The sequence below is a fragment of the Oryctolagus cuniculus genome, chromosome 3 (genome assembly GCF_964237555.1).
Source record: "Oryctolagus cuniculus chromosome 3, mOryCun1.1, whole genome shotgun sequence".
NCBI lineage: Eukaryota > Metazoa > Chordata > Mammalia > Lagomorpha > Leporidae > Oryctolagus > Oryctolagus cuniculus.
This window is the reverse complement of record NC_091434.1, coordinates 71,402,491-71,428,049: the sequence shown is the minus strand read 5'-3', so window position 1 is coordinate 71,428,049 and position 25,559 is coordinate 71,402,491. Positions and strand designations below refer to the sequence as shown.

The window sequence follows — 25,559 nt, the reverse complement described above, 5'->3', positions numbered from 1 at the left end:
ATTAAAATAAATCTTAAAAAAAAAAAAAAGAAGAAGAAGAAGATGGAGCAGCAGGGACTTAAATTGGCTACCATATGGGATGCCAGCATTGCAGGTGAAGGCTTAACCTTCTATGCCACAATGCCAGCCCCTAGGGCTTTATTCTAATGAATAACGACAGGTATACTCTAATGAGTGAAGATAAAAACATACCAAAATGTGAAAGGTTAGAAAGAAAGGATGAGAGGATGGGGCCCCGGCACTGTGGCAGAGTAGGTTAAGCCTCTGCCTGTGGCGCCAGCATCCCATATGGGTGCCGGTTCCAGTCCTGGCTGCTCCTCTCCTGATCCAGCTCTCTGCTACAGCCTGGGAAAACAGTGGAGGATGGCCCAAGTGCTTGGGCCCCTGCACCCCCATGGGAGACCGGGAGGAAACTTCTGGCTCCCTTGGCTTCAGATCGGTGCAGCTCCAGCCATTTCAGCCATTTGGAGAGTGAACTAGCAGATGTAAGACCTTTGTCTCTGTCTCGCCCTCTCTCTGTAACTCTACATCTCAAATAAATAAAATATTTTTTTTAAAAAAAGTATATAATCTCCAATTTTTATAATAGAAAATAAGGTCTAAAATTAATTACTAAAGCTTCTACCTCAAGAATTTAGAAAAAGGGGACTGGCGTCTTTGCACAGGTTAAACCACCACCTGCAATCCCAGCATCCCATAAGGCAATCCAGATTTGAGTCCTGGCTGCTACAGTACCTGGTAAAACAGTGGAAGATGGACCACGTGTCTGGCCCCCGCCAGCCATGTGCGAGACCCAAATGGAGTCCAGACTCCTAACTTCAGCTTGGCCCTGCCTGGTCATTATGGCCATCTGGGGAGTGAACCAGTGAATGGAAGATCACTTTTCTCTCTGTCCCTCCCTGTCACTCTGCATTTCAGATAAGATAAAACCAAGCCTTTTTTTTTTTTTAATTTAGAAACAGAGGAAAAAGTAGAAGGAAAAATCTAATAATCAGAATGGAAAACAATAAAATATGAATGTGCACACAGTTGAGAAAACTCACTGAAACTAAAACCTGGTTCTTTGAAAAAGTTAATAAACCCTTGGCTAAAATGACAAAATAAAGCAAGCACAACTTAACTAATGTTAGGAAGAAAAAAAAAATCAATGCAGAATCCACAGACTTCAAGTAGATAATAAAGGGACAACACCAACAACTTGGGTAAAATCATCAAATTCCTTGAAAGACACAAATTATGATAATGGAATCAAGAAGAAATAAAAAATTTGAATAGCTATATATAAAGGAAAGAAATTTAATTAGTCGTCTAACAACTTTTCCAACAGGCCCAGATGACATAACTGGTGAATTCTATCAAGCATCTGAAAACTGATATGGGGGCCGACAATGCCGGCATCCAAAATGGGTATCAGTTTGCATCCCAGCTGCTCCACCTCCTATTCAGCCCCCTTCGGATGTGCCAGGGAAAGCACTGGAGGATGATCCAAGTGCTTGGGCCCTTGCACCCAAATGGGAGACCTGGATGACGCTCCAGGCTCCTGGCTTTGGCTTGGCACAGCCTTGGCCATTGCAGCTATTTGGGGGAGTGAACCAGCAGATGGAAGATCTCTTTCCTTCTCTAATTCTGACTTTCAAATAAATCAATCAATCTTAAAAAAAAAAAAAAAAAAAACAGAACTGATACTGGGTTGGGGGAAGGCGGCATTGTCAGTAGCTAGTTAAGCTATTGCCTACCATGCCATTATCCCATATTCGAGCTGTTTTGAGCCACAGCTGCTCCATTTCTGATCCAGCTCCCTGATAATGCACCTGGGAAAGCGGTAGAGGATGGCCCAAGTCCTTATGCCTCTGCACCCACATGAGAGACCCAGATGAAGCTCCTGGCTCCTGGTTTCTGCCTGGTCCAGCTCCGGCTGTTGCAGCTTTGGGGAGTGAACCAGGGATGGAAGATCTCTCTGTCTCTCCCTATTTCTTTCTGTAACTCTACCTTTCAAATAAATAAAATATAAAGTAAAAAGTTGTGTTTTTTTTTTTTTTTTTTTTTGTTGACAGAGTGGACAGTGTGAGAGAGAGACAGAGAGAAAGGTCTTCCTTTGCCGTTGGTTCACCCTCCAATGGCCACCACGGCTGGCGTGCTGCGGCCGGCGCACCGCGCTGATCCGATGGCAGGAGCCAGGTGCTTCTCCTGGTCTCCCATGGGGTGCAGGGCCCAAGCACTTGGGCCATCCTCCACTGCACTCCCGGGCCATAGCAGAGAGCTGGCCTGGAAGAGGAGCAACTGGGACAGAATCTGGCGCCCCGACCGGGACTAGAACCCAGTGTGCTGGTGCCGCTAGGCGGAGGATTAGCCTGTTGAGCCACGGCGCTGGCCTAAAAAGTTTTAATTGTTTAAAAAAAATCCTATATGAAGTCTCCCCCCCCCCCAAAAAAAAAAAAAAAAAAAACAGAAGGTAGCAATACTTCCCAATTTATTGAATAAGGTCAGTTTTACTTAATCTAGACAAAGACATCATAAGAAAATACAGACTAATTTTCCTCATGAATATAGATGTAACAATCCTTAATATTAGCAACTGAATCCAGTTATATACATGTATATATGTTGTATGTTATATGTTTGTATATATATGTATGTGCTTTTAAATTCACCATGACTAAATGGGTTTAATCCCAGAAATATAAGGGTACTGCAAACAGTTCATGGAAAATAGAATTAAAAGATGGTTATTTTTAGTAGTGAAAACATGAAAATCCACACATTTGAGGGGTCTTCAAACCATTTGTGAAAGAGCATATTATGAAAAAACTATACATGGATTTCTAATATTGTTGGAACAAAATAAACATGTTTAATTCTATTTTTCCATGAATGTTTTAAGTAGCCTCATACAAAGATGTTTTAACATCTAAAAATTAATAAACATATTATATTAGTAGATAACAGAAAAAGCATAAATTATCAATATATGCAGAAAAAGTATTTGACAAAATTCAAAACCCATCTGTGATCTTTAAAATAACTTTCAGTAAATCTGGGAATAGAGGGGCACTTCATCAAGCCGACAAAGGACATCTACATAAAAACCTACAAAAAGTATGCCGTAATGACAAAAGACTGATGGCGCAGACATAGGGCACAGCAGTTAAGCTGTTGCCTGGGACACCCACATCTCATATTGTCCTCATCCCACTTCAGAGTGCCTGGTTTGAGTCACGGCTACTTCACTTCTGATCTAGCTTTCTGCTAATGCACACCCTGGAAGCCAGCAGGTGATGGCTCAATGTAATTGGGTCCCTGCCACTGACATAGGACATTAGAATAGTTCTGGGCTCCTGGCTTCAGCCTGTCCCAGCCCTGGCTGTTGCAGGCATTTGGGGAATGAACCAACAAATGAATTTTTTTTATTCATTCATAAGGCAGAGTTACAGAGAGAGGGAGAGACACACAGAGAGAGAGACACAGAGACATAGATCTTCATCTGCTGGTTCACTCCCCGATGGCCAAAACGGCCAGGGCTAGGCCAGGCAGAAGCCAGGAGCTTCATCCTGGTCTCCCATGTGGACTCAAACACTTGGGCCATCTTCTGCTGCTTTCCCAGGCAAGCATCAGGGAGCTGGATCGGAAGTGGAGCAGCCGGGACTTGAACTGCACCCATATGGGATGCTAGCGTTGCAGGTGGCAGCTTCACCCATCCAGCCACAACACTAGCCCCTTAAAAAAAAATACTTAAAAAATAAATTTATAAATAACTACTGAAAAGGCTAAGAAAACTTGTAACTGAATTTAGCAAGGCTGTATGATATGTCAAAATACAAAAATAAACTATACCTCTATATATTATGAATGGTACAAATACAGAAATAAAAAAATAATTTCACTCACAAGGACATTTTAAAAATAAGAATAAATGTAATAAAAACATTAAGGGCCTAGAAATCCCAAACTACAAACCATTAAGAGGGAAATTAAAGAATACCCAATAATATATAATGTTCACGAATTTGAAGACTGAATATTATTACAATAGACCCCAAAATGTTTTCTCCAATTCTTCCTAAGTTGCACTATTTACATATTTATTGTAATCCTTAGAAGGACTGGTCAGACTTTTTTTGTGGTAAAAATTGACTCTAAAACTACTATGCCGCCAGCACCGCGGCTCACTAGGCTAATCCTCTGCCTGCAGCGCCAGCACACCGGGTTCTAGTCCCGGTCGGGGCGCCAGATTCTGTCCCGGTAGCCCCTCTTCCAGGCCAGCTCTCTGCTGTGGCCTGGGAGTGCAGTGGAGGATGGCCCAAGTGCTTGGGCCCTGCACCCGCATGGGAGACCAGAAGTACCTGGCTTCTGCCATCCGATCAGCGCGGTGCGCCAGCTGTAGCGCGCCGGCCACGGTGGCCATTGGAGGGTGAACCAACGGCAAAGGAAGACCTTTCTCTCTGTCTCTCTCTCTCACTGTCCACTCTGCCTGTCAAAAACAAAACAAAACAAAACAAAACAAAACAAAACAAAACAAAAAACAACTACTATGCCATCTCCTGCTCCTTCCAGAGTATGCATGAGCAGGAACCTGGAATTGGAAGTGGAGCCAGGTCAATCCAGGCACTTCAATACAGGATGTGGGCATCCCAATGGTCTCTTTTTTTTCTTTTATTAAGATTATATATATATAGATATGTATATATACATACTTGAAATACAGTTACATATATATGTATACATATATATATACTTGAAATGCAGAGTTACAGAGAGAGGAGGAGAGACAGGGAGAGAGAAAGAGAGAGATCTTCCACCTGCTGGTTCACTCCCCAAATGGCTACAATGGCCAGGGCTAGGCCAGGCCAAAGCCAGGATCCCAAAGCTTCTTCCAGGTCCCCCACATGGGTGCAGAGGACCACTTCCACTGCTGTCCCATAATGCATTAGCAGGGAGCTGGATCAGAAGTAGAGCAGCTGGCACTTAAACCAGTGCCCATATGGGATGCTAGCATCTCAGGCAGAAGCTTAACCTTCTATGCCACAGCACTGGCCCCTTGGTGTTGTCTTAACTACTAGGCCAAATGCCTGCTCCTTATACAAAATATTTATGACCTAGTTTAGGTAATGTTTTTTCAGCAGGGTCACAAAAAGCACAAAACAAAATTTAGAAATTGATAAATTGGACTTCATCTACACTAAAAGCAGTGGGGAGGTGTTTATCCTGTGTTAGGTTCCCAGCTCTGGATCCAGCTTCCTGCTAATGCGGACCTTGGAAGGTAGCAGTGATGGCTCAAGCAATTGAGTTCCTGCCACCCACATGGGAGACCTGGATAGAGTTCCCAGCCCCTGGGATCAGTCTAGCCTACTTCTGGTCATTGTTAGTATTTGGGAAGTGAACCAGGTAGTAAGGGCATGCTCTTGGAATCCTCTCCCCTCCCCTCTCCCACCTCTGTGTGTGTGTGTCTGCACCTCTGTCTCTCAAGTAAAAATTTAAAAACATTTGTTCATTAGAAGATAGCATTAAGCAGTAGAAGATGGCCCAAGTGCTTGGGCCCCTGCACCAGCGTGGGAGACCCAGAGGAAGCTCCTGGCTCCGGATCAGCGCAGCTCCAGCTGTTGTGGCCAACTGGGGAGTGAACCAGCAGATGGAAGACCTCTCTCTCTCCCTCTCTCCCTCTCTCCCTCTGCCTCTCCTCTCTCTGTATAATTCTTTCAAATAAATACATAAATCTTTTAAAAAATTTAAAAATGGGCAAGAATTGGAGTAAACATATACTCAAAAGAAAATAGCAAAAAGTCAATTAGCACATGTAAGTGAAAACCACAAAGAGATACCACTTCAGACCAATCATGATAGCTATTTTTACAAAGGAAGGAATGAAAGAAAACAAGGGGAGAAAGTATTGTTTACAGAAATTGGAATCTTTGTGCATTGCTGGTAGGCATGTAAAATGGTGTAACTACTGTAGGAAACAGTCCAAGATTGCATAGAGAATTACCATGTGACCATCAATTCCAGGCTGGCCATCTAAGCAAGAGAACTGAGAGTAGAGACTCGAGCAGCTATGGTTTACTAATGTTCACAGAAGCGGTATCACAGCAGTCAGAGGTGGGAATGACCCAAAGATCTGCCAACAGATGAAGGGTAAACAAAATGTGATGTATACATCCGATGGAATATTAAAAGAAATAAAACTGATATATACTACCACATGGACAAACCTTCAAGACATGCCAAGTAAAATAAACCAGGCACAAAAACACAAATATTCTATGATTCCACTTACTCATGAAGTACCCTCAGGGGTACTTCAAAAAACTGTGGAAAAGTGGGATGAAAAGGTTATTTTTGTGCACTCACCATGAACTTTCCAAAGACTACTTGTATGAGATACTTAGAATAATTGAATTCCTAGAGACAGAAAACAGGACAGTGGTTCCTGCAGCTGTAGGGAAAGGGAACAGGGAGCCGCTGTTGAATGAGTATGAGGTTGTAGCATAGGATGCTGGAAAAGTCCCAGGGACACACAGCGCTGGTGGTCAATGAAAACAAACTTAATGCCTTCCAGCTGTCCACTTAAAGATGGTTAAAATAAAGATGGTTAACACACAATTATTCTTAGGTGTTTAAATGTAATTGAAAAGTGATCCCTGTTAAATGTAAGAGAGGGCGGAGATGTACAATTTGGGACATGCTCAATCGGACTTGCCCCAAATGGTGGAGTTAGAAATGTGCCAGGGGATTCCAATACAATCCCATCAAGGTGGCATGTACCAATGCCATCTCACTAGTCCAAGTGGTCAATTTCAGTTCACAATTGATCATACTGATAGGTCTAAGAGTCAAAGGGATCACATAAACAAGACTAGTGTCTGCTAATACTAACTAAAAGAATAAAAAAGGGAGAGAATGATCCAACATGGGAAGTGGGATATACAGCAGACTCCTAGAATGGCAGATGTCCTAAACAGCACTCTGGCCTCAGAATCAGCCCTTAAGGCATTTGGATCTGGCTGAAGAGCCCATGAAAGTATTTTAGGCATGGAAAGCCAAGACACTGCGCAAACAAACAAACAAACAAAAACCACACAACAACAACAAAAAATGAAATGAAAGATCTCTGCGAGTGAGATCCCAGTAGAAAGAACAGGCCATTAAAGGAGATACCATTCTCTGAAGGTACGACCTTGTCTAAATAAGATCGAAGTTGGCGAACTCAAAAGGCTTCCATAGCCTTGGCAACTCATGACTAGAGCCTAGGGAGATTACTGACGCCATAAAAAAAAAAAAAAATGGCAAACTTTCTGTTAGGTATGTTTTACCATAATAAAGATAATCAGAAAAATTCAACGATACACAGCAACAAGTTTGACTAGACGCTACACAAAAGCAAGTGTGCAAGTGACCAACAAGGACATGCAAAGATGTTCACTGTCTTGGGTCATTCAGAAAATGCTAAACTAAGCCATGCGCTATCACTACACAGCAATAGTTAACCCCAAAGGATGACCGCGTGTCTGTGAAGATGTGCGGCAGCACGTGCTTGTAGACATCGCTGGAAGGAATGGAAAATGGCACAACCATTTCCAAAAGGAGATTTGAGCACAAATGATAGGAAGCCAGATCCTCTATGCATACTGCAAAATCTCTGCTCTCCCCACTCGCCCCAAATCCAAAACTTCCAAGATCCCAATCAACACAGTCTCTGGGACATTTTCGTTTTACAGAGTGGGGCGGGCGTTGGGGGTGGGGGGAGTAAAAGCAAGCATATGAGCATCATGGCCTGCACATGCATGTGGATGTTCTGTATAAAGCATGACAGGCAGTAAGGAAAGATAAGCATTTGTGCAAGAGATAAACCTGGTATGGAAGGAACTTCAAAGCAGCCAAAACCAGAAACTAACCTTGCATTTTAAAATATATATTTAATGTGTCATAAGCATAATAACCACTTGTTCTTTCTCCACAAAAGAAACCACTGGGGAGACAGAAAGCCAGCATGAATTCTGTGCCGCACATTTATTGTGGGAACAAATAAACACTTCAGAAGAATTACCATTTGCTGAATGTGTGCATCTTGAAGTTCTCGGCGTTCTTTATCGGCTCTGGTTTTTTTCTCCTTTTCATGCTCCTGGAAAATCTGATCTGCTTTCAGGATAGCCAGCAGTTGTTCTTTAGACTCTATTTTTCTTTGTTTTTCTTCTTCCTCTTTATTTTTTATCTAGAAGTTTAAGGGCAAGGAAGAAAATTAAAACCAGGTTTAGCAATTAGTCACTGGTTGGAAACTGGTTAGAAAGATAAGAAATTCTAGGAGTGGGGAACTTTTTTTTGCCCAGAGCCATTTGTGTATATATATATATATATATATATATATATATATTTATTTATTTATTTATTTATTTAAAATTCAGAGTTACACACAGAGAGAAGGAGAGGCAGAGAGAGAGAGAGAGAGAGAGAGGTCAGTTGGGGAGTGAACCAGCGGGTGGAACACCTCTCTCTTTACCTCTCCTTCTCTATCTGTGTAACTCTGACTTTCAAGTAAAATAAATATTAAAAAAAAAAACTTAGCCTGCTATAGATATATTGAATTTAGAGTCCCACCTGTAGTTGTTTTGGCAGGGCCAGACTATATGATTTCCCAGGTCTCACATGGCCTGCAGGCCAGACATTCTCCAATGCTATAAAAATAGAGTCAGCCAGAAGCAATGCAGGAGCAGAAAACTGCATGTACTTGGGTACATTCCCATATGGCCAGTTTACTTTGGTTTTGGTCCACAGTATTTTTTGATTACAGGAAACATTAAATGAAAATATAAGTAAGAGTGATACAGATAAATGTCTACCGGTTTAAGAAAGAAAATACAAGAATAGAGGGGCTGGCCCTATGGCACAGCAGGCCCCAGTTTGTATCTCTGTGCTCCTCTTCCGATCCAGCTCTCTGCTGTGGCCTGGGAAAGCAGCAGAAGATGACCCGAGTGCTTGGGCCCCTGCACCCGCATGGGAGACCTGGAAGAAGCTTCTTGCTCCTGCTGTTGCAGCCATTTGGAGAGTGAACCAGTGGATGGAACACCTCTCTCTGTCTCGACCTCTCTCTGTAACTCTGCCTCTCAAATAAATAAAATAAATCTTCATGTCTTTGAAAAGCAAAGAGAAAGAGATCTCTCCCATCCACTTGTTCACTCCTCGATAGCCAGAGCTGGGTCAGCCAAAGCTAGGGATAAAAACCCAATCTGGGGCTCTCACACAGTGGGCAAGACCCAATTACTTGACAGTCATCATCTGCTCGCTCCCAAGGGTTCGCGTTAGCAGGAAGCTGGAATTGGGAGTGGAGCTGGGACTTAAACCCGGGTTCTCTGATAAGGGATGCAGGTGTCCCAAGGTGCTTCTCAATGCCCACCCATATAAGTATCTTATTTGTAACTGACTGACAAACCATCATCTTCTATTAGAAGGCAAATATTATCTGATTTCAAGATTATGGAAGATAACACATTGCTTTTCTCCTCTCTGGCTAGTTTTTTGTCAGAGAGGCAAAGAGGGTAGAAACCAAAGTGGAAAGGTCTTAAATTTGACTATTTTTATGTATCATGATTGAATTATTTACCACACTGTCTCTATATTCTGCAATAGCATTCAATTCTGCTTGCTTTTTTTCATATTTTTCTTTTTCTCTTTTTTCCCATTCAGCTTCGGTTTCTGCAATATCTCTAGCAATCATCAAATCTTCATTGTCCAGTTTCTCTTTTATTAGTTCACTCAAGAAATTATTTATTCTTTCTCTCCGTTCTTCCATTAACCTGTAACAAAACCATTCATGTCAAATCTTCATGAACAGATTTTTAATGCAGCCACTATACTTCAGAGTCAGATATTTCACAAAATGTAGTTCTACAAAAACAAAAGGAAGCCTGCTGCTCCAAACACATATCTAAATATATTATTTTAAGTGGAAATTATTCTTATAACTATAACTACCAAGTAACATATATTCTAAAAGTCAAAACAGAGTAATAGGTACAATATGGCAGTGTGTGTATGTGTATTTAGGAAAGGTTCAAATTCTCCAGAAATTTTTAGCGATACTTGTTAGTCTACTGCTTTAGCATTGGAAGCATAGGCTATCAAAGGCCTGCCTTTAAAAGCCCTAGGGAAAATCTAATAAAAGCTATCAAAATCCTGAAGAAATCATTCTGAATATCCTGCTGAAACTTATTAACTGCACTTTGCTTGATCTGTTTGTGTATCTCTCCCCCTTTATACTATGGGATTCCTGAGGTCAGGGGCTGGCTTGTCCTCTCTCTAGCCCGAGGTCCAATGTGTGTCTGATACACCATAAACAATAAACACATTTTTTCAAAGGAGTGGGAGCAGGAACTTGTACAAAATGTACTTGAGTTGTGGCAAATTCACTAATTTATTGAGTGAATTTACAAAGCAATACATACGAGGAAATCACAGTCTAAAGTGGAGAGAAGACATTAATGTAAATAACCACGTAAGGCACAGTGTTAAACGCCACGAGAACGCTGGGAAGTGATACAGACAAAGGAGGAAAGAACGACACTCTCATAAGACGGATGATTCAGCTGGGATTTAAAATATTTTAGACACTTCTAATGATTGTTTACTTTGTGCAAGAAGTAAATATTTCAGGGGCTAGGGACCTGACAGTGAACAAACACGTTAAAAATCTCAGCCCGCACAGAGCTCTGATTATGGGTGGAGAAGGAGAGTAAAAATCAGTAAGTAAAATATGTAACTGAATGAGTTAAAGGAGCAGGTTCTGTGTTCTCTGTAGGTGAGCATTCCCCAGAGAGAGAGTACTGAAAAGTCCAGTGTAGGTGAGAAAAAGAAGGAGAGAGTAGTAGCAGGTGAGGTGAGAGATGAGCCGGGAATTTGTGTGGGTGGAGAGCCTTCTGGGCTATTGTAGAGACTTTTTTTTTTTTTAAAGATTTATTTATTTGAAAGTCAGAGTTACACAGAGAGAGTGAAGAGAGAGTGAAGAGAGAGGTCTTCCATCCGATGGTTCACTCCACAGATGGCCGCAACGGCTGGAGCTGTGCTGATCTGAAGCCAGGAGCCAGGAGCTTCTTTCAGGTCTCCCACGTGGGTGCAGGGGCCCAAGGACTTGAGCCATCTTCTACTGCTTTCCCAGGCCATATCAGAGAGCTGGATCGGAAGTGGAGCAGCCAGGACTAGAACCAGCGCCCATAGGGGATGCCAGCGCTTCAGGCCAGGGCGTTAACCCACTGCGCCACAGTGCTGACCCCAACTATTGTAGAGACTTTTAAGAGCAATGTAAAGCCAGCAGAGGATTCTGCACAAGGAAAAGCGTGATCCAGACAGAAATACCGTGTACTGTCATCTGGCCTCCTACTTGTCTCTTCACTCCATCCCAAACTGCTCTCTAAGGTAAACAATGGCATCTTTATCTGATGGACACTTTCTTTTTAAATCTTATCTGTGGGGAGCAATCCGGACTAGACTGTTACTGGAATTAAGACTTATTCTATGCATCTGCTCTCCCACAATATGGCGCTGGGAGAGAAGTGAACAGCTTCCGCACAGCTGCCTCCAGTTCAACTAATAAACTGTAGGACTTGCTCCTGATTGGAGGAGAGCAGCGTACTCGGCGTGTGGGCAGCCGAGTCAGGATTGGCGGAGGAGGACTATAAAGGAGGAGAGAGACGGCATGCACCAGGAACATCTATGGGGAACATCTAAGGGAACCCGTGCAGCCCCCGAGAGAGCCGGCCGGCGGTGTGCCGCTCCCCCTGCGGAAGTGGGGAATGTGGCCAGGGGGAACTGCCCTTCCACGGAGGTGGAAGGGATAGTAGCCAACCCGGGAAGAACCAGCAGCAAACCCGGGGAGGGCCGAGCAGACAAAAGAACAGCGCAGGGTCCTGTGTTGCTCCTCCACGAAGAGGGGGAGCGACATAATGGTGCCGTGACTCGGATATGAAGCCTAGGCAGGGTTTAGTGTTGCTCCTCCATGAAGAGGGGGAGCGACATAATGGTGCCGTGACTCGGATAGGAAACCTGACTCGGATAGGAAACGTGACTCGGATAGGAAACCTAGGACGGATAGGAAACTTAGGAGGGAAGAAACAGGAAGAAATGGGAAAAATATCGGAGAGAGAGACTAGCAAACAGCCTAGGGAAAAGCTGGACGAAAAAGGAGCCGGAAGAAGCTATTGAAAGCCTAGGCATAGACTCGGATACGGACTACGGGGGGAAGCTGGGAGAAATCTCTAAGGGCGAAAGCGAAAGTGAAAGCTAGAACAAACAGACTCGGACGCGGACTGTGGGGAGAGGCCAGGAGAAATGAGGGAGGAATATCGTTGGAGGAAAGCTTGGGGAAAACATACCGGGTAGAGAAAAATGTTAGGGAAATTGAAGCCGCGGGGGGCAGGCCGAGGCGGAAACGAAAGCCACTTTGGGATTCTCAGGTTAGCCCGGGAATAGGGGGCGAAAAGTTGAAACCAGAAGCTGAGACGTAAGCCAGATTGGGATCCGTCTGATTAGCCCGGGGAGCAAAGGACGGGAAGCCAAACCATGGGGCGGAGACGTACGCTGGGTTGAATTCGCCAAGCTAGCCCGGGGAACTTAGATTGAATGCTAGTGGTGGACACGTAAGCTACGCTGTGTTACTCGCGGAAGCCGCCGCGTGCAGAGAGAGCACGGGGCGTGAATAGATAGGGAACGGGGCTGGCGTAGGCCGTGGTTCAGACGCGAAAGGGTTAAGCGTGGAGACCGCGGAGCGCGCGAAGCCGAGCCGCGCAAAGCCGGGAAGCTGCGCAGATGAGAGAGGCGCGCGGGCTGAAGCGGCGCAGAGCCGGGAACCCAACGGCGGGGCGAGGTGCTGGAAAGCCGCAGGGATAAGAGAAACAGAAGTTTAGAAGTAAAGTGAGAAAAATAAAAATGCTGGGAGATAGAAGTAAAATGGGAGAAATAGGAATGCCCGGAGATAGAGAAATAGAGAAATAGAAAGGCCTCCCCTCAACATGGCAATTAGAAGGCTTGGATTCGGTCTGCCCGATTAGTGAGGCGATGAGCACCTGGGCGGCTAGCAGCTTATGCGCCGCAGGTCACCGAAGACAGGCACGAATTAACATCAGTAAGGCTTCCCCACAATACCGCAATTAGAAGGCTTGGATTCGGTCTGCCTGATTAAGGCGGTAAGCGCCAGCAAGCAGCTCGACCAGAGTATGAGCTGCAGGTCACCGAAGATAGGCACGAACCAACACTAATAAGTCTCCCCCACAATAAGGCAATGAGAAGGCTTGGATTCGGTTTGCCTGATAGGTCTTGTAAGTCCCCTGCAGGCAGAGCAGAGCATGCGCTGCAGGGCACCGAACACAGGCACGCATCAGCGCCTAAAAACCTCCTCACAACATGGCGAAGAGAGGACCCGGATTCGGTTTGCCTGATAGGACTTGTAAGAGCCTGTAGCAACTCTAGCAAGTAGAGCAGAGTGTGTGCCGCGGGACACCGAAGACAGGCGCATATCAACGCTAAAAAATAAAAAGAAAGGGGGATCTGTGGGGAGCAATCCGGACTAGACTGTTACTGGAATTAAGACTTATTCTATGCATCTGCTCTCCCACAATATGGCGCTGGGAGAGAAGTGAACAGCTTCCGCACAGCTGCCTCCAGTTCAACTAATAAACTGTAGGACTTGCTCCTGATTGGAGGAGAGCAGCGTACTCGGCGTGTGGGCAGCCGAGTTGGGATTGGCGGAGGAGGACTATAAAGGAGGAGAGAGACGGCATGCACCAGGAACATCTATGGGGAACATCTAAGGGAACCCGTGCAGCCCCCGAGAGAGCCGGCCGGCGGTGTGCCGCTCCCCTGCGGAAGTGGGGAATGTGGCCAGGGGGAACTGCCCTTCCACGGAGGTGGAAGGGATAGTAGCCAACCCGGGAAGAACCAGCAGCAAACCCGGGGAGGGCCGAGCAGACAAAAGAACAGCGCAGGGTCCTGTGTTGCTCCTCCACGAAGAGGGGGAGCGACATAATGGTGCCGTGACTCGGATATGAAGCCTAGGCAGGGTTTAGTGTTGCTCCTCCATGAAGAGGGGGAGCGACACTTATCTAAATCTGTATTGCTGGAATTCTTTAACACTGATGACTATTCCCTTTCTACCAAAACTCTTCTCCCTTGATGTTTCTCTGGTTTTCTCACTATCTCTGGAAACTACCCTTTGGTCTTCCCATTATTCTTTCTCCATTTGACGAGTAAACGCCGAGTTCTCTAGTGACTATCTCACCTTTAATTCTTACCTACTCACCCAAGGTGAGCTCACCTGTATTCTCACTTCCAACTACCATTTATATACCAAAGGCTTACAAAGTCACAGCCCTCTCCCAGAACAGACCAGTATTTTCAACCATCTGCCAGATAGATGTCCTGGATATTCCAAAGGTTCTTCAACTTACATGCCCCAAACAAATCTTGTCAATAAATGCCCTGTTCATTTTTTTAAAGATTTATTTATTTGAAAGGCAAAGTTACACAGAAAGAGGAGAGGCAGAGAGAGAGAGAGAGAGAGAGAGAGAGAGAGAGGTCTTCATCTGCTGGTTTACTCCCTGATTGGCCGCAATGGCCAGAGTTGAGCTGATCCGAAGCCAGGAGCCTGGAGCTTCTTCCAGGTCTCCTACATGGGTGCAGGGGTCCAAGGACTTGGGCCATCTTCTACTGCTTTCCCAGGCCACAGCAGAGAGTTGGATAGGGAGTGGAGCAGCGAGGCCACTTATGGGATGCTGGCACTGCAGGCAGTGGCCCTACCCGCTATGTCACAGCGTCTGCTCCCACCCTGTTCTTATATAAAACAATGAAGCCTGTGTTCCAAAAGGCTACTTTCATAACACAACTTCTGAATTACTGTAAAATAATCTTAGAACTTTTAAAAGCCTACCTGTGTGTTTCAGCTTCTTTTTCTTTACCCATTTGTGTGAGACGCTTTTTTGCTTTGATAAATCTTCTAATCTTTTCATCTTCTTCCTCTCGCTGCTGCTGTTCTACAGCTTTGATTATATTTTTATCATGCAGATGCTCCTTGGGAGAAAAATGTACAGTATCCAATCACAGAATATCTTCCAATAATCACTATCTAACAGTAACCTGTCAAAGCTCTGATCCAGTTATTTGTCTCCTGGAAATTTATCCCAAAGAAACAATCAGGGAGTTGCATAAAAGTTTATGTACCATGTATTTCATTTAAGAAAAGAATCTTAAATACTCAAAAGGGAAATGGTTAAATAAATCATAATTTCAATGACATAAAATACTCAGAAATAATATGAGAAGAAGGAAAGAATACAAAACATCATAGTATATTCCAGTTTCACAAACACATGTAAGTACAAGTTTATAATGTATAAATGACTGAAGGAAATGTGCCAAATGTTAATAGCAGTTATCTTTGTGGTATGAGATAATGGATGACTCTTCTTAATGCTTTTGTATATTTTTCAAACATCGCATTTCCTTACAAATGTGTGATTAGGTGTCAATGTTGTGGTACAGCAGATACAACTGCTGCTTGGGAGAACTGCATCCCATCTTAGAGTGCCAGTTCAAGTCTTGGCTACGCTACTTCCAACTCAGCTTCACGTTAACATATCGTGAGAAGCAGCCACCCACATGGAGACGTGAGTGGAGTTCCAGGCTCCTGGATTCCATCTGGCCCAGCCCTGGGCTATTTATAGGTATTTAGGGGAGTAAACCAGCAGGTGAAACCATCCCCAACACCACCATTGCTCTTTCAAGTAGAATAAAATAAACATTTTAAAAGTGAAAATGTGATAGCAATAATTATATAATCAGAAAGATAAATATGTAGTTTTCATTTAATGTTTGAATAGTAAATATAGTCACATGGTTCAAAAGTTTAAGATATTTTTACATAAACAATGCTATGTTTTGGATCAGATTATGGCTCCCTAACTCAGGCAGACAATTAAATCTGAAAATCAGAAGTTGATGATGGGCTGGCACTGTGGCATAGTGAGTAAAGTCGCTGCCTGCAGTGCCGGCATCCCATGTGGGTGCCGGTTCAAGTCCCGGCTACTCCACTTCCAATCCAGCTCTCTCCTGTGGCCTGGGAAAGCAGTGAAAGAGTGCCCAAATCCTTGGTCCCCTGCACCCGTGTGGGAGACCAGGGGGAGGCTCCTAGCTCCTGGCTCCTGGCTTCAGGTCGGCCCAGCTCCAGCCATTGCGGACATCTGAGAGTGAACCATCAGATGGAAGACCTCTCTCTCCCTTCCCCTCTCTTTCTCTGCCTCTCTGTAACTCTGCCTTTCAAATAAATAAATCTTTAAAAAAAAAAAAAAAAAAAAAAAGAAGTTGATAATACTAAAGGGTAGAAATTTAATCCAATTACGGCATCAAGGAGGTGGGCCTAGTGGGAGGTTCTCTAGGTCCCTGGGGATGTGTAATCAGAAGCCAGGGTTGATTATAAAGGCCTGAGTCAGGCCCATCAGCTTGCTCTGCTTCCTGACTCCATGTGATTGTTCCTCTAGACTGCCATCTTCTGGTCTCAGTACAGGGCTACATCAGTGAGACCTGCCTGATCTTGTGAATCTTCAGAACCAGGAGCCCCGAGACCAACGTTTGTTTTTTTTGTTTTGTTTTAATATTTATTTACTTGAAAGTCAGAGTTACACACACAGAGAGAAGGAGAGGCTGAAAGAGAGAAGGAGAGGGAGAGAAAGAGAGAGAGAGAGAGAGAGAGAGAGGTTTTCCATCCGCTGGTTCACTCCCCAATTGACCACAACAGCCAGAGCTGTGCCTATCCAAAGCCAGGAGCCAGGAGCCTCCTCTGGGTTTCCCACGTGGATACAAGGGCCCAAGGACTTGGGCCATCTTCTACTACTTTCCCAGGCCATAGCAGAGAGCTGGATGGGAAGTGGAGCAGCTGGGACTTGAACCAGCGCCCACATGGGATGCCAGCACTGCAGGCGGTGGCTTTACCCTCTATGCCTCAGCACCAGCCCCTCTAACATGAGTGTTCTCAATAGGTTACTATTCTATTTATTTGAGAGAGAGAGCAAGCAAAGAAAGACCTTCCACATGCTGATTCACTCCCCAAATGCCCACAGCAGCCAAAGGTAGGCCAGGCTGAAGCTGGGAGAAGGGAACACAATTCAGGTCTCCCATGTGGATGGCAGGACCAAATACTTGACCCACAACCTGCTGCCTCCCATTGTGTGCATTAGCAGGAAGATGGAATTGGGAGAACCAGGACTCAAAAACAGCAGTCCAATATGGGATGTGGGCATTCCAAACAGCATCTTAGCCACTATGTCAAAGACTCATCAATGGCTACTATTTTAAAAAATTTTTTTTTAAATTTATTAACTTGAAAAGCTAAGTTACAGAGATCTTCCACTTAGTGGTTCACTTCCCAAATGACCTCAACAGCTAGGGCTGGCCAGGCGAAAGCCAGGAGACAGGAACTTCATCCAGGTCTCCCAGGTGAGTGGCAGGAAACCAAGCACTTAGGTCATCATCTGCTGCCTCCCAGGCGTATCAGCAGAGAGTTGGATCAGAAGTGAAATAACCAGGACTAAAACAAGTACTCCCATACGGGATGCACGTATCCCAAGTGGTGGCTTAGCCCACTGAATTACGATGCTTGCCTCTGGTTACTATTTTTCAAAACAAAAAGTAATCTGCTCACTGCAGTGCATATTTTATGATTCCAGCCAGAGCTAGTCATCCATAAAAATAGGTGCCTTCGAACACAATAGCCTGGATATATAGGTAAATTAGTGTATTCTGTAACTGTAAGCAGACACTAATTCAAGGAGAAGCTGTTGAAAACATGTACTTTTCTGACATATTTATAACTCAGGGTCTAATATGTGCCTAGTACTCCTTTCTTATATGGGTTGTTACTTTATTTTTTTTTTTTAAGATTTATCTATTTATTTTAAAGGGAGAGCTACAGAGAGGCAGAGGCAGAGAGAGAGAGAGACAGAGAGAGAAAGTCTTCCATTAGCTGGTTCACTCCCCAAATTGCCACAACAACTGGAGCTGCACCAATCCAAAGCCAGGAGGCAAGGGTCAGGAGATTTTCTGGGTCTCCCATGCAGCTGTAGGGGCCCAAGCACTTGAGCCATCTTGTACTGCTTTCCCAGGCCACAGCAGAGACCTGGATCAGAAACACTAAGCCACGGTGCCGACCCCTGAGTTGAGCTGTTACTTTAAAAAGCCTATAATCTGGGGCCGGCACTGTGGTGTAGCGGGGAAAGCCACCACCTGCAGTGCTGGCACCCCATATGGGTGCCAGTTCCAGTCCCAACTGCTCCACTTCTGATCCAGTCTCTGCTATGGCCTAGGAGAGCAGTAGAAGATGGCCCAGGTCCTTGGGCTCCTGCACCTGCGTGGGAGACCAGGAAGAAGCTCCTGGCTCCTGGCTTCGAATTGGCTCAGCTCCAGCCGTTGCTGCCATTTGGGGATTAAACCAGCAGATTGAAGGTTTCTCTCTGCCTCTCTGTAACTATGCCTTTCAAATAAATAACTAAATCTTAAAAAAAAAAAAAAAAGCTTATAATCTGGCTAAGAAATATATTGGCCAATAAGAAAAACAAACAAACACACCAAATTATTAAAAATGATTGTCTTGGGGGCCAGCATTGTGGTATAACAGGTAAAGCTGCCGCCTCCAAGGCTGGCATCCACTATGGTGCCAATTTATGTCCTGGCTTTTCCACTTCCCATCCAGCTCCCTGCTAATGTGCCTTGGAAAGCAGTGGAAGATGGCCTAAGTGCTTTGGTCCCTGTACCCACATGGAAGACCTAGAAAAAGCTCCGGCCATTGCAGCCATTTTGGGAGTGAACCAGCAGTTGAAAAATCTGTCTCTCTCTATATATCTCTGCTTTTCAAATACAAAAATATATCTTTTTAAAAAAGTGATTGCTTTGAATGATTTTTAATGATTTTTTTAAAAGTTATATTTTTCCAAGTTTATTGTAATGCTCATATAGACTTTTCATTATAGGAAAAACTATCAAGTTAATTAAGACAAAGTTAATTTCCATTAAAAAAATTGAAAGCTTCAGCTCTCATATACCTAGTAAATGGCAGAGTTAGCATTCAAAACTAGTCTGTCCCACTCCAAAGTAACTTGGACTATTACTCTGCACTAAACCAAGAACAACATTTGATGGAAACTGAACAATAAGATTATAGATAAACTCTTAGAAATTAACATGTTGATAGCTGGAATAAAAACCTCAGGGTCAGGCATTTGCTGCAGCAGTTAGAATGCCTGTTGGAATGCCTACATCCATATCCCATGCACTCAAGCAAAAGGATTTTCTTTTCAGCAAAGTGTGATTAAACTACGAGCCATGAAATGTAATGGAAATTGTGAAGTGGGACTTTTGGAAAAGTTCCTTCAAAGAAGGATCAATGGCAAATGTACTGCTTTTTAATCTTCATCTGTTCTTCCTCCTTGCTTCTTGGACTATGGACGTGAGTGTGGAAGCTCTGGCAGCCACTCAGGGCCAGCTGGCACTGTTAAGGACGGATGCCATGTATCTTCCAAGAATAGAGTAAAAAAAAAAGAGAAGGTACTTGCATCACTGTTGACTAGGAAGGTTCCGTTACAACTTGATAATGAGCCCACCTTCACCTTGAACTTAGACCTATTTAACCTACTACAATGTTGGGTTCTCTACTCTTTGCTTTTTTGGGCCTTCTTTGACAAGCAGAGTCAGACAGTGAGAGAGAGACACACACACACAGAGAAATGTCTTCCTTCCATTGGTTCACCCCCCAAATGGCCGCTATGGCAGGCGTGCTGTGCCGATCCAAAGCCAGGTACCAGGAGCTTCTTCCAGGTCTCCCATGTGGGTGCAGGGCCCAAGCACTTGGGCCATCCTCCACTGCCCTGCCAGGCCACAGCAGAGAGCTGGACTGGAAGAGGAGCAACTGGGACAGAACCAGCACCCCAACTGGGACTAGAACCCGGGGTGCTGGTGCTACAGGCGGAGGATTAGCCCAGTGAGCCGCGGCGCCGGCCGGGCCTTCTTCTAACTAATGAGAAAACTTTTTTAAATTGGAGCATCAATTCCTGAAGCCCAATATCTGTCAGAGAGGTTCTAGAACAATAGGGAGACAAAATGGAAAGAGACAAAAGTTCTCAGGCTGAAAGGTATATGAGTTCCACATTGAAAACACTGGCGCCACAGCTCACTAGGCTAATCCTCCGCCTGCAGCGCCAGCACCCCGGGTTCTAGTCCCGGTCGGGGCCCCAGATTCTGTCCCGGTCGCTCCTCTTCCTGTCCAGCTCTCTGCTGTGGCCTGGGAGTGCAGTGGAAGATGGCCCAGGTCCTTGGGCCCTGCACCCCATGGGAGACCAGGAGGAAGCACCTGGCTCCTGCCTTTGGATCAGTGCAGTGCGCTGGCCGCAGCGGCCATTGGGGGGTGAACCAATGGAAAAGGAAGACCTTTCTCTCTCTCTCTCACTGTCCACTCTGCCTGTCCAAAAAAAAAAAAAAAATCCACCAAGTGTCTAACAGAATGAATGATAAAGATTGTACCAAGGCATATCACTATGAAATTTTAGAGCACCAGAGATAAATACCCTAAAACCAGAGAGTGAAAGAAAAGAAAAACAAAACAATCACATATACTGGATGAAGACCATAGTGCCATCATACTTCTTTATAAACAATGCTGGAAAAAATCATAGATACAAAATTATGAACCCAGAATCCTATAACCAGCCAAATTATAAATCAAGTATGACTTTACAAGATGTTTTCAGACAACTCAAATTTTACCTTCCATAAACCCTTTCTTAGGAAGCTGTTCCAATTTTATTTCAGCAAAATAAGGAAGTAACCCAACAAAGAGGAAGACATAGGATTCAGGAAATGGGAGTGGCCCTGCATAGCAACACAGGAAGTCCCCGGATGACAGCTAGGCAGCAGACCTAGCAAACAATCGGTCCAGAAAGAAAGAAGGACTCCGGATGGGCAAGATCCAAGGAAAAAAATAAGATAATTGAATACTACTCAGTTGAACATTTGAAAACTAATATGAACATACATTTAGCAGAACTTACTGAACATTTAGAAAAAAACTGAGACTACAAACATTGATGAAAAAAAGATTTAGGGGCCTTCATGTGGCACAGCGGGTTAAGGTCCCAATCTGCAACACTGACATCCTGGTTCGAGTCTTGACTGCTCCACTTCTGATCCCGCTCCCTGCTCATGTGCCCGGGAGAGCAGTGGAAGATGGCCCAAGTCCTTGGGCCCCTGCACCAACATGGGAGACCTAGAAGTTGTTCCTGGCTCCCAGCTCCTGGCTTCAGATCAGCTCAGCTCCAGCCATTGTGGCCATCTGGGGAGCGAACCAGCAGATGGAAGACCACTCTCTCTCTCTCTGTCTCTACCTCTCTCTGTCAATCTTTCAAATAAGTAAAAATTAAAAAAATTTTTTTGAAAAAAGGATGTAAAGAATTGAGTAAAAGAAAATTAAAGCAAAAGCAATTATTTTACGCATGGAAAAATAAACATGCAATCAAAGAAATATGATGTATATTACTTGGCTTTGCAGAGAAAAATACTTCCATAATTATAAGTAAAATTGTGACAATTGTTTATTGGGTAGGGGAAGATAACAAGGAGCAGTAATTCAAGAAGAGATAAATCACCAATGATGAGGGCAGAGAAGTAGAAAATGTCAAAGTGAAAAATCAACAAACATCTTTTAGAACCTAATATGTATTTAAAGATCTAAATGTAGGACATTTAACAGAATTTTCTATCACAAGAAACAGACAAAAACTTAGAAATCATGGCCTCTAAGAAGAAGAAAAAGAGGTAGAGTAAGGAATGGATACTCTTCTTTTAAGAATTTTGGGGTTACTCAATGTTTCTGCAATGTATTATTTAGGAATAAAAATTTTAAAGAAAAATACAAAACTTATGAAGATTACAATAGCCATAAAATATTACCATTTACTGAACACGTAATAATAGCATAGCAAAAACTAATTCTGTTCTCTCATGCTTGAGAGTGCATGCACAGAAAGCCATGGCAACTACAAATAGTGTGTGTGTGTATACATATGTATGTGTGTATATATATATATATATGCTGCATGTATACATATGGATGGATTCTCTTAGAATAGCAACTTCTTTTCTACTCTACTATTATTTATAAAGGACATTTTTAAAAATTTATTTGACAGGTAGAGTTATAGACAGAGAGAAAGGTCTTCCTTCCATTGGTTCACTCCCCAAATGGCCGGCGCTGCGCCGATCCGAAGCCAGGAGCCAGGTGCTTCCTCCTGGTCTCCCATGTGGGTGCAGGGCCCAAGCACTTGGGCCATCCTCCACTGCCTTCGCGGGCCACAGCAGAGAGCTGGACTGGAAGATGAGCAACCGGGACTAGAACCCGGTGCCCATATGGGATGTGGACGCCACAGGGGGAGGATTAACCAAGTGAGCCACGACGCCAGCCCCTATAAAGGACATACTAAAAGTTAGGCATTTGCTCAAGTACTTGGGTTCCTGCCAAGCAAGTGAGAGACCCAGATGAAGTTCCTGGCTCCTGGCTTTGGCCTGGTCTAGCCCTGGCTGTTGCAGGCATTTTAGAAGTGAACCAGTGGATGGTCAATCTCTTTGTCTCTGACATTCTGCCTTTAAAAAAAAAAGTTAAGCATTTTACTTTGTACATTTTTCATTTGTTCATCATATTTTCAACTTACAAAAAACAGTCTCCTGCTTTCATGTACCTCTTCTTTTTTCTTCTTTAATTTTTTCTTCATTTCTATTTCATACAATAAATTTTGTCGCTTTATTTCCTCAGCATCTTTTTCTTCACATTTTCTCCTTCTTTCTTCCTCTTCTTCATGTTCCTTAATTCTAAAGCAGAAACATTTTAATGGAAAGGAAAGCAGAAAAACTGTTTATATTTTAAGAAATTAATTACATGCTAACTTGGGATGATTTGAAGCTGTAAGGAAGAATTTATTAATTTCTTTTGGGAAAATAGATATTAAATAGCAGAGGCTAAAACTAATCCAATCTTGGCTGATCCAGAAATGCCAGTACTTTGCTTTCTTCAAAATTTGCTCCATTCCTCACTAACGCAAATTCTGCCAGATTCAAGTGCCTCTTTTCTTAAGAACGAATAGTAAGGGGGAATGGTGATGCTATTTTACAGAAAAGTTCCTAATTCCTATCTTCCCAATGGTAGCACTAGATGATGCAACATAAAGTATGGGTCTAGCCCACGGGAAGATAAGGTCTGATGGAAGGAAAGAGAGGGACAAAGGTCTCCTTAGCCAACTGCCAAGTTCACTGCTATTCTCTCTGTAGCCAAGGCTCACTAGCTATTCATGCTTTCTGAGCGGTCAGGCTCCCAACATTGGCTGCCTCTCAGAGCTCCTCAGAGATCCCTGAGGGCTGCCTCTCTGCCCAGCCCTGATCTGGGAGACTCACCTCCATCTCTACCTCCAACCCACCACTACCAGGAATTCCTGCCACCTGCAGTTTACTGCAGACTCTATACCCCAGGGGCCCCTCATCTGGCAGCCAACTCTCTGCACCCTGGCCTGACAGCTTAGGCTCATGATGTCCTCTTGCCTGTGGAAAACTCGTGCATCTGTCAGCTGACCAACAAGTGTGCAGGCTGTTCCATGCCGCACTGCTAATAGACTGGCACAGAGTAGATCAACAATCTAAGCAAACACCTGAGGAGCAAACCTTTCCTAGGCACCCAATCAAGAAAGTGCCTTTCTCTCGAGTCCCGCCCTCAGCTGCAGGCAGAGAGGGGAATTCCCTTCCCTGATGCCGTGGAGAAGTGTGTATTTAAGTGACAGTAAGTTTACTCCTTACCACCACAGAAAAGGTTGTGGAGACAACCTCCTAGGCATCAACACCTGGCTATCACCTGGGCACCTCACACTCACTATGCTTCTCAATTTATTTGTATTTGAAAAGATATTTTTCAAATATTTCAAATATAGTGGGATATTTTTCTCACCCACCTTCACTATCACTTCAAATGATTTCAAACTGAATTCATCATCTTCCTTGTGAGAAACAGCCTCACCTGTCCATTCAAAGAATGGACTCAGGAAGTACAGCAAAAGTGAGACTTTTTAAAAAGTGATAACACTTATATAGAAAGTCAAAGTTAGAGAGGGAGACACAGACGTTCCATTCACTGGTTCACTTCCCAGATGGACACAATATCCAGTGCTAGATTGGGCTGAACCCAAGGGCCAGGAGCTTCATCTGGGTCTCTCATATGGGTGGCAGGGGCCCAAGCACCTGGGCCATCCTCAGCTATTTTCCCAGGCATATGAGCAGGGACCTGGATTGGAAGTTGAGCTGCGCCCACATGGAGTGTAAGTGTCCTAGGCAGTGGCTCTAATGTTTTGCCACAGCGTCAGCCCTGAAGGCAAGGTTTTGTTAATGATCTTGCAAGACTTGGTGCCTAGTGGGCCAGCACATCTGAGGTAGATTACAGCAAGATATTTATTTCCTAGCACACAGGTCCTGTCCCTGGTTCCTCATTGGCTCAGTAAATACGGTGGGGGTAGTTACAATGTCCCCAGCATTTGCTTCAGCTGTTTTGGCCACTAACATCCTGTGTGAGAGCTATCAGGTGCAAGTAACCTAGCTGGTATGCTAGCTGTCTACTAGCTAAACATCTTTGAAAATGAACCAAATGTTTGCTTCTCACAATCCCTTCTCTTTTTACAAATTTGGTCTCATTTTCATTTTTATTTGATGACTTTCTCCCTTTAACTTCAGGTATTTTGTGGAATGCCAGGGTGAAGGGAATGGCCACTTGAACTAAAGCACAAGTCCAGTAACCAGACATGGAGGCTTCTCTTTCCATGACACCACCAGACATCAGCCCAGGGTCTAAGGAGGGCTGAGTAGTTACCACCGTCAGGCTCACCAGGAACATCCAAGGTGCATGTGCAGGTAGACCGTTCTCCAAGAGGAAGAGCTCATATTCCCTATGGAGAAAGAAGGCACTGCCCTGGACACTGACCTCTGCAGAGTGGGGAAAACCAATGACAGGCTTTTGCAAGTCTTGCTTCCCCGCGGCAACTCACCCTGCTATGGAGCCAGCATGCCTCAGGATCGGTATCCCATCCTAGGGGAAACAGAACCACCTGTGCCCGAGGTAAGAGCTTGTATTGGAAATGTGACCCATTTTAACCAGGAATTCATATCTCTGTACCCTGTGGTAAAGATGTCCCGGCTGATCTTCTCCCTCCCACAGGTTTTTTTGTTTGTTTGTTTGTTGTTTTTTTTTTTTTTTTTTTTTTTTTTTGACTGGCAGAGTGGATAGTGAGAGAGAGAAAGGTCTTCCTTTTCCGTTCCGTTGGTTCACCCCCCACAATGGCCGCCACGGCCGGTGCGCTGTGCTGATCGGAAGCCAGGAGCCAGGTGCCTCTCCTGGTCTCCAATGCGGGTGCAGGGCCCAAGCACCTGGGCCATCCTCCACTGCCTTCCCAGGCCACAGCAGAGAGCTGGCCTGGAAGAGAAGCAACCGGGACAGAATCCGGCGCCCTGACCGGGAC

General features: G+C 44.3%; 1 protein-coding gene across 1 annotated transcript in view; it reads right to left on the bottom strand.

Annotated features, from left to right (window-relative positions):
- CFAP210 (cilia and flagella associated protein 210) overlaps window positions 1–25,559 on the bottom strand; it is a 61,641-nt gene that overhangs the window by 6,000 nt on the left and 30,082 nt on the right. The window contains exons 5-8 of the mRNA XM_008258719.4: window positions 22,722–22,878; window positions 14,903–15,042; window positions 9,590–9,782; window positions 8,039–8,203 (exon numbers count right to left, since the gene is read on the bottom strand). Of these exons, the coding sequence (XP_008256941.1) occupies window positions 8,039–8,203; window positions 9,590–9,782; window positions 14,903–15,042; window positions 22,722–22,878 (655 nt within the window). The remainder of the gene's footprint in view (window positions 1–8,038; window positions 8,204–9,589; window positions 9,783–14,902; window positions 15,043–22,721; window positions 22,879–25,559) is intronic.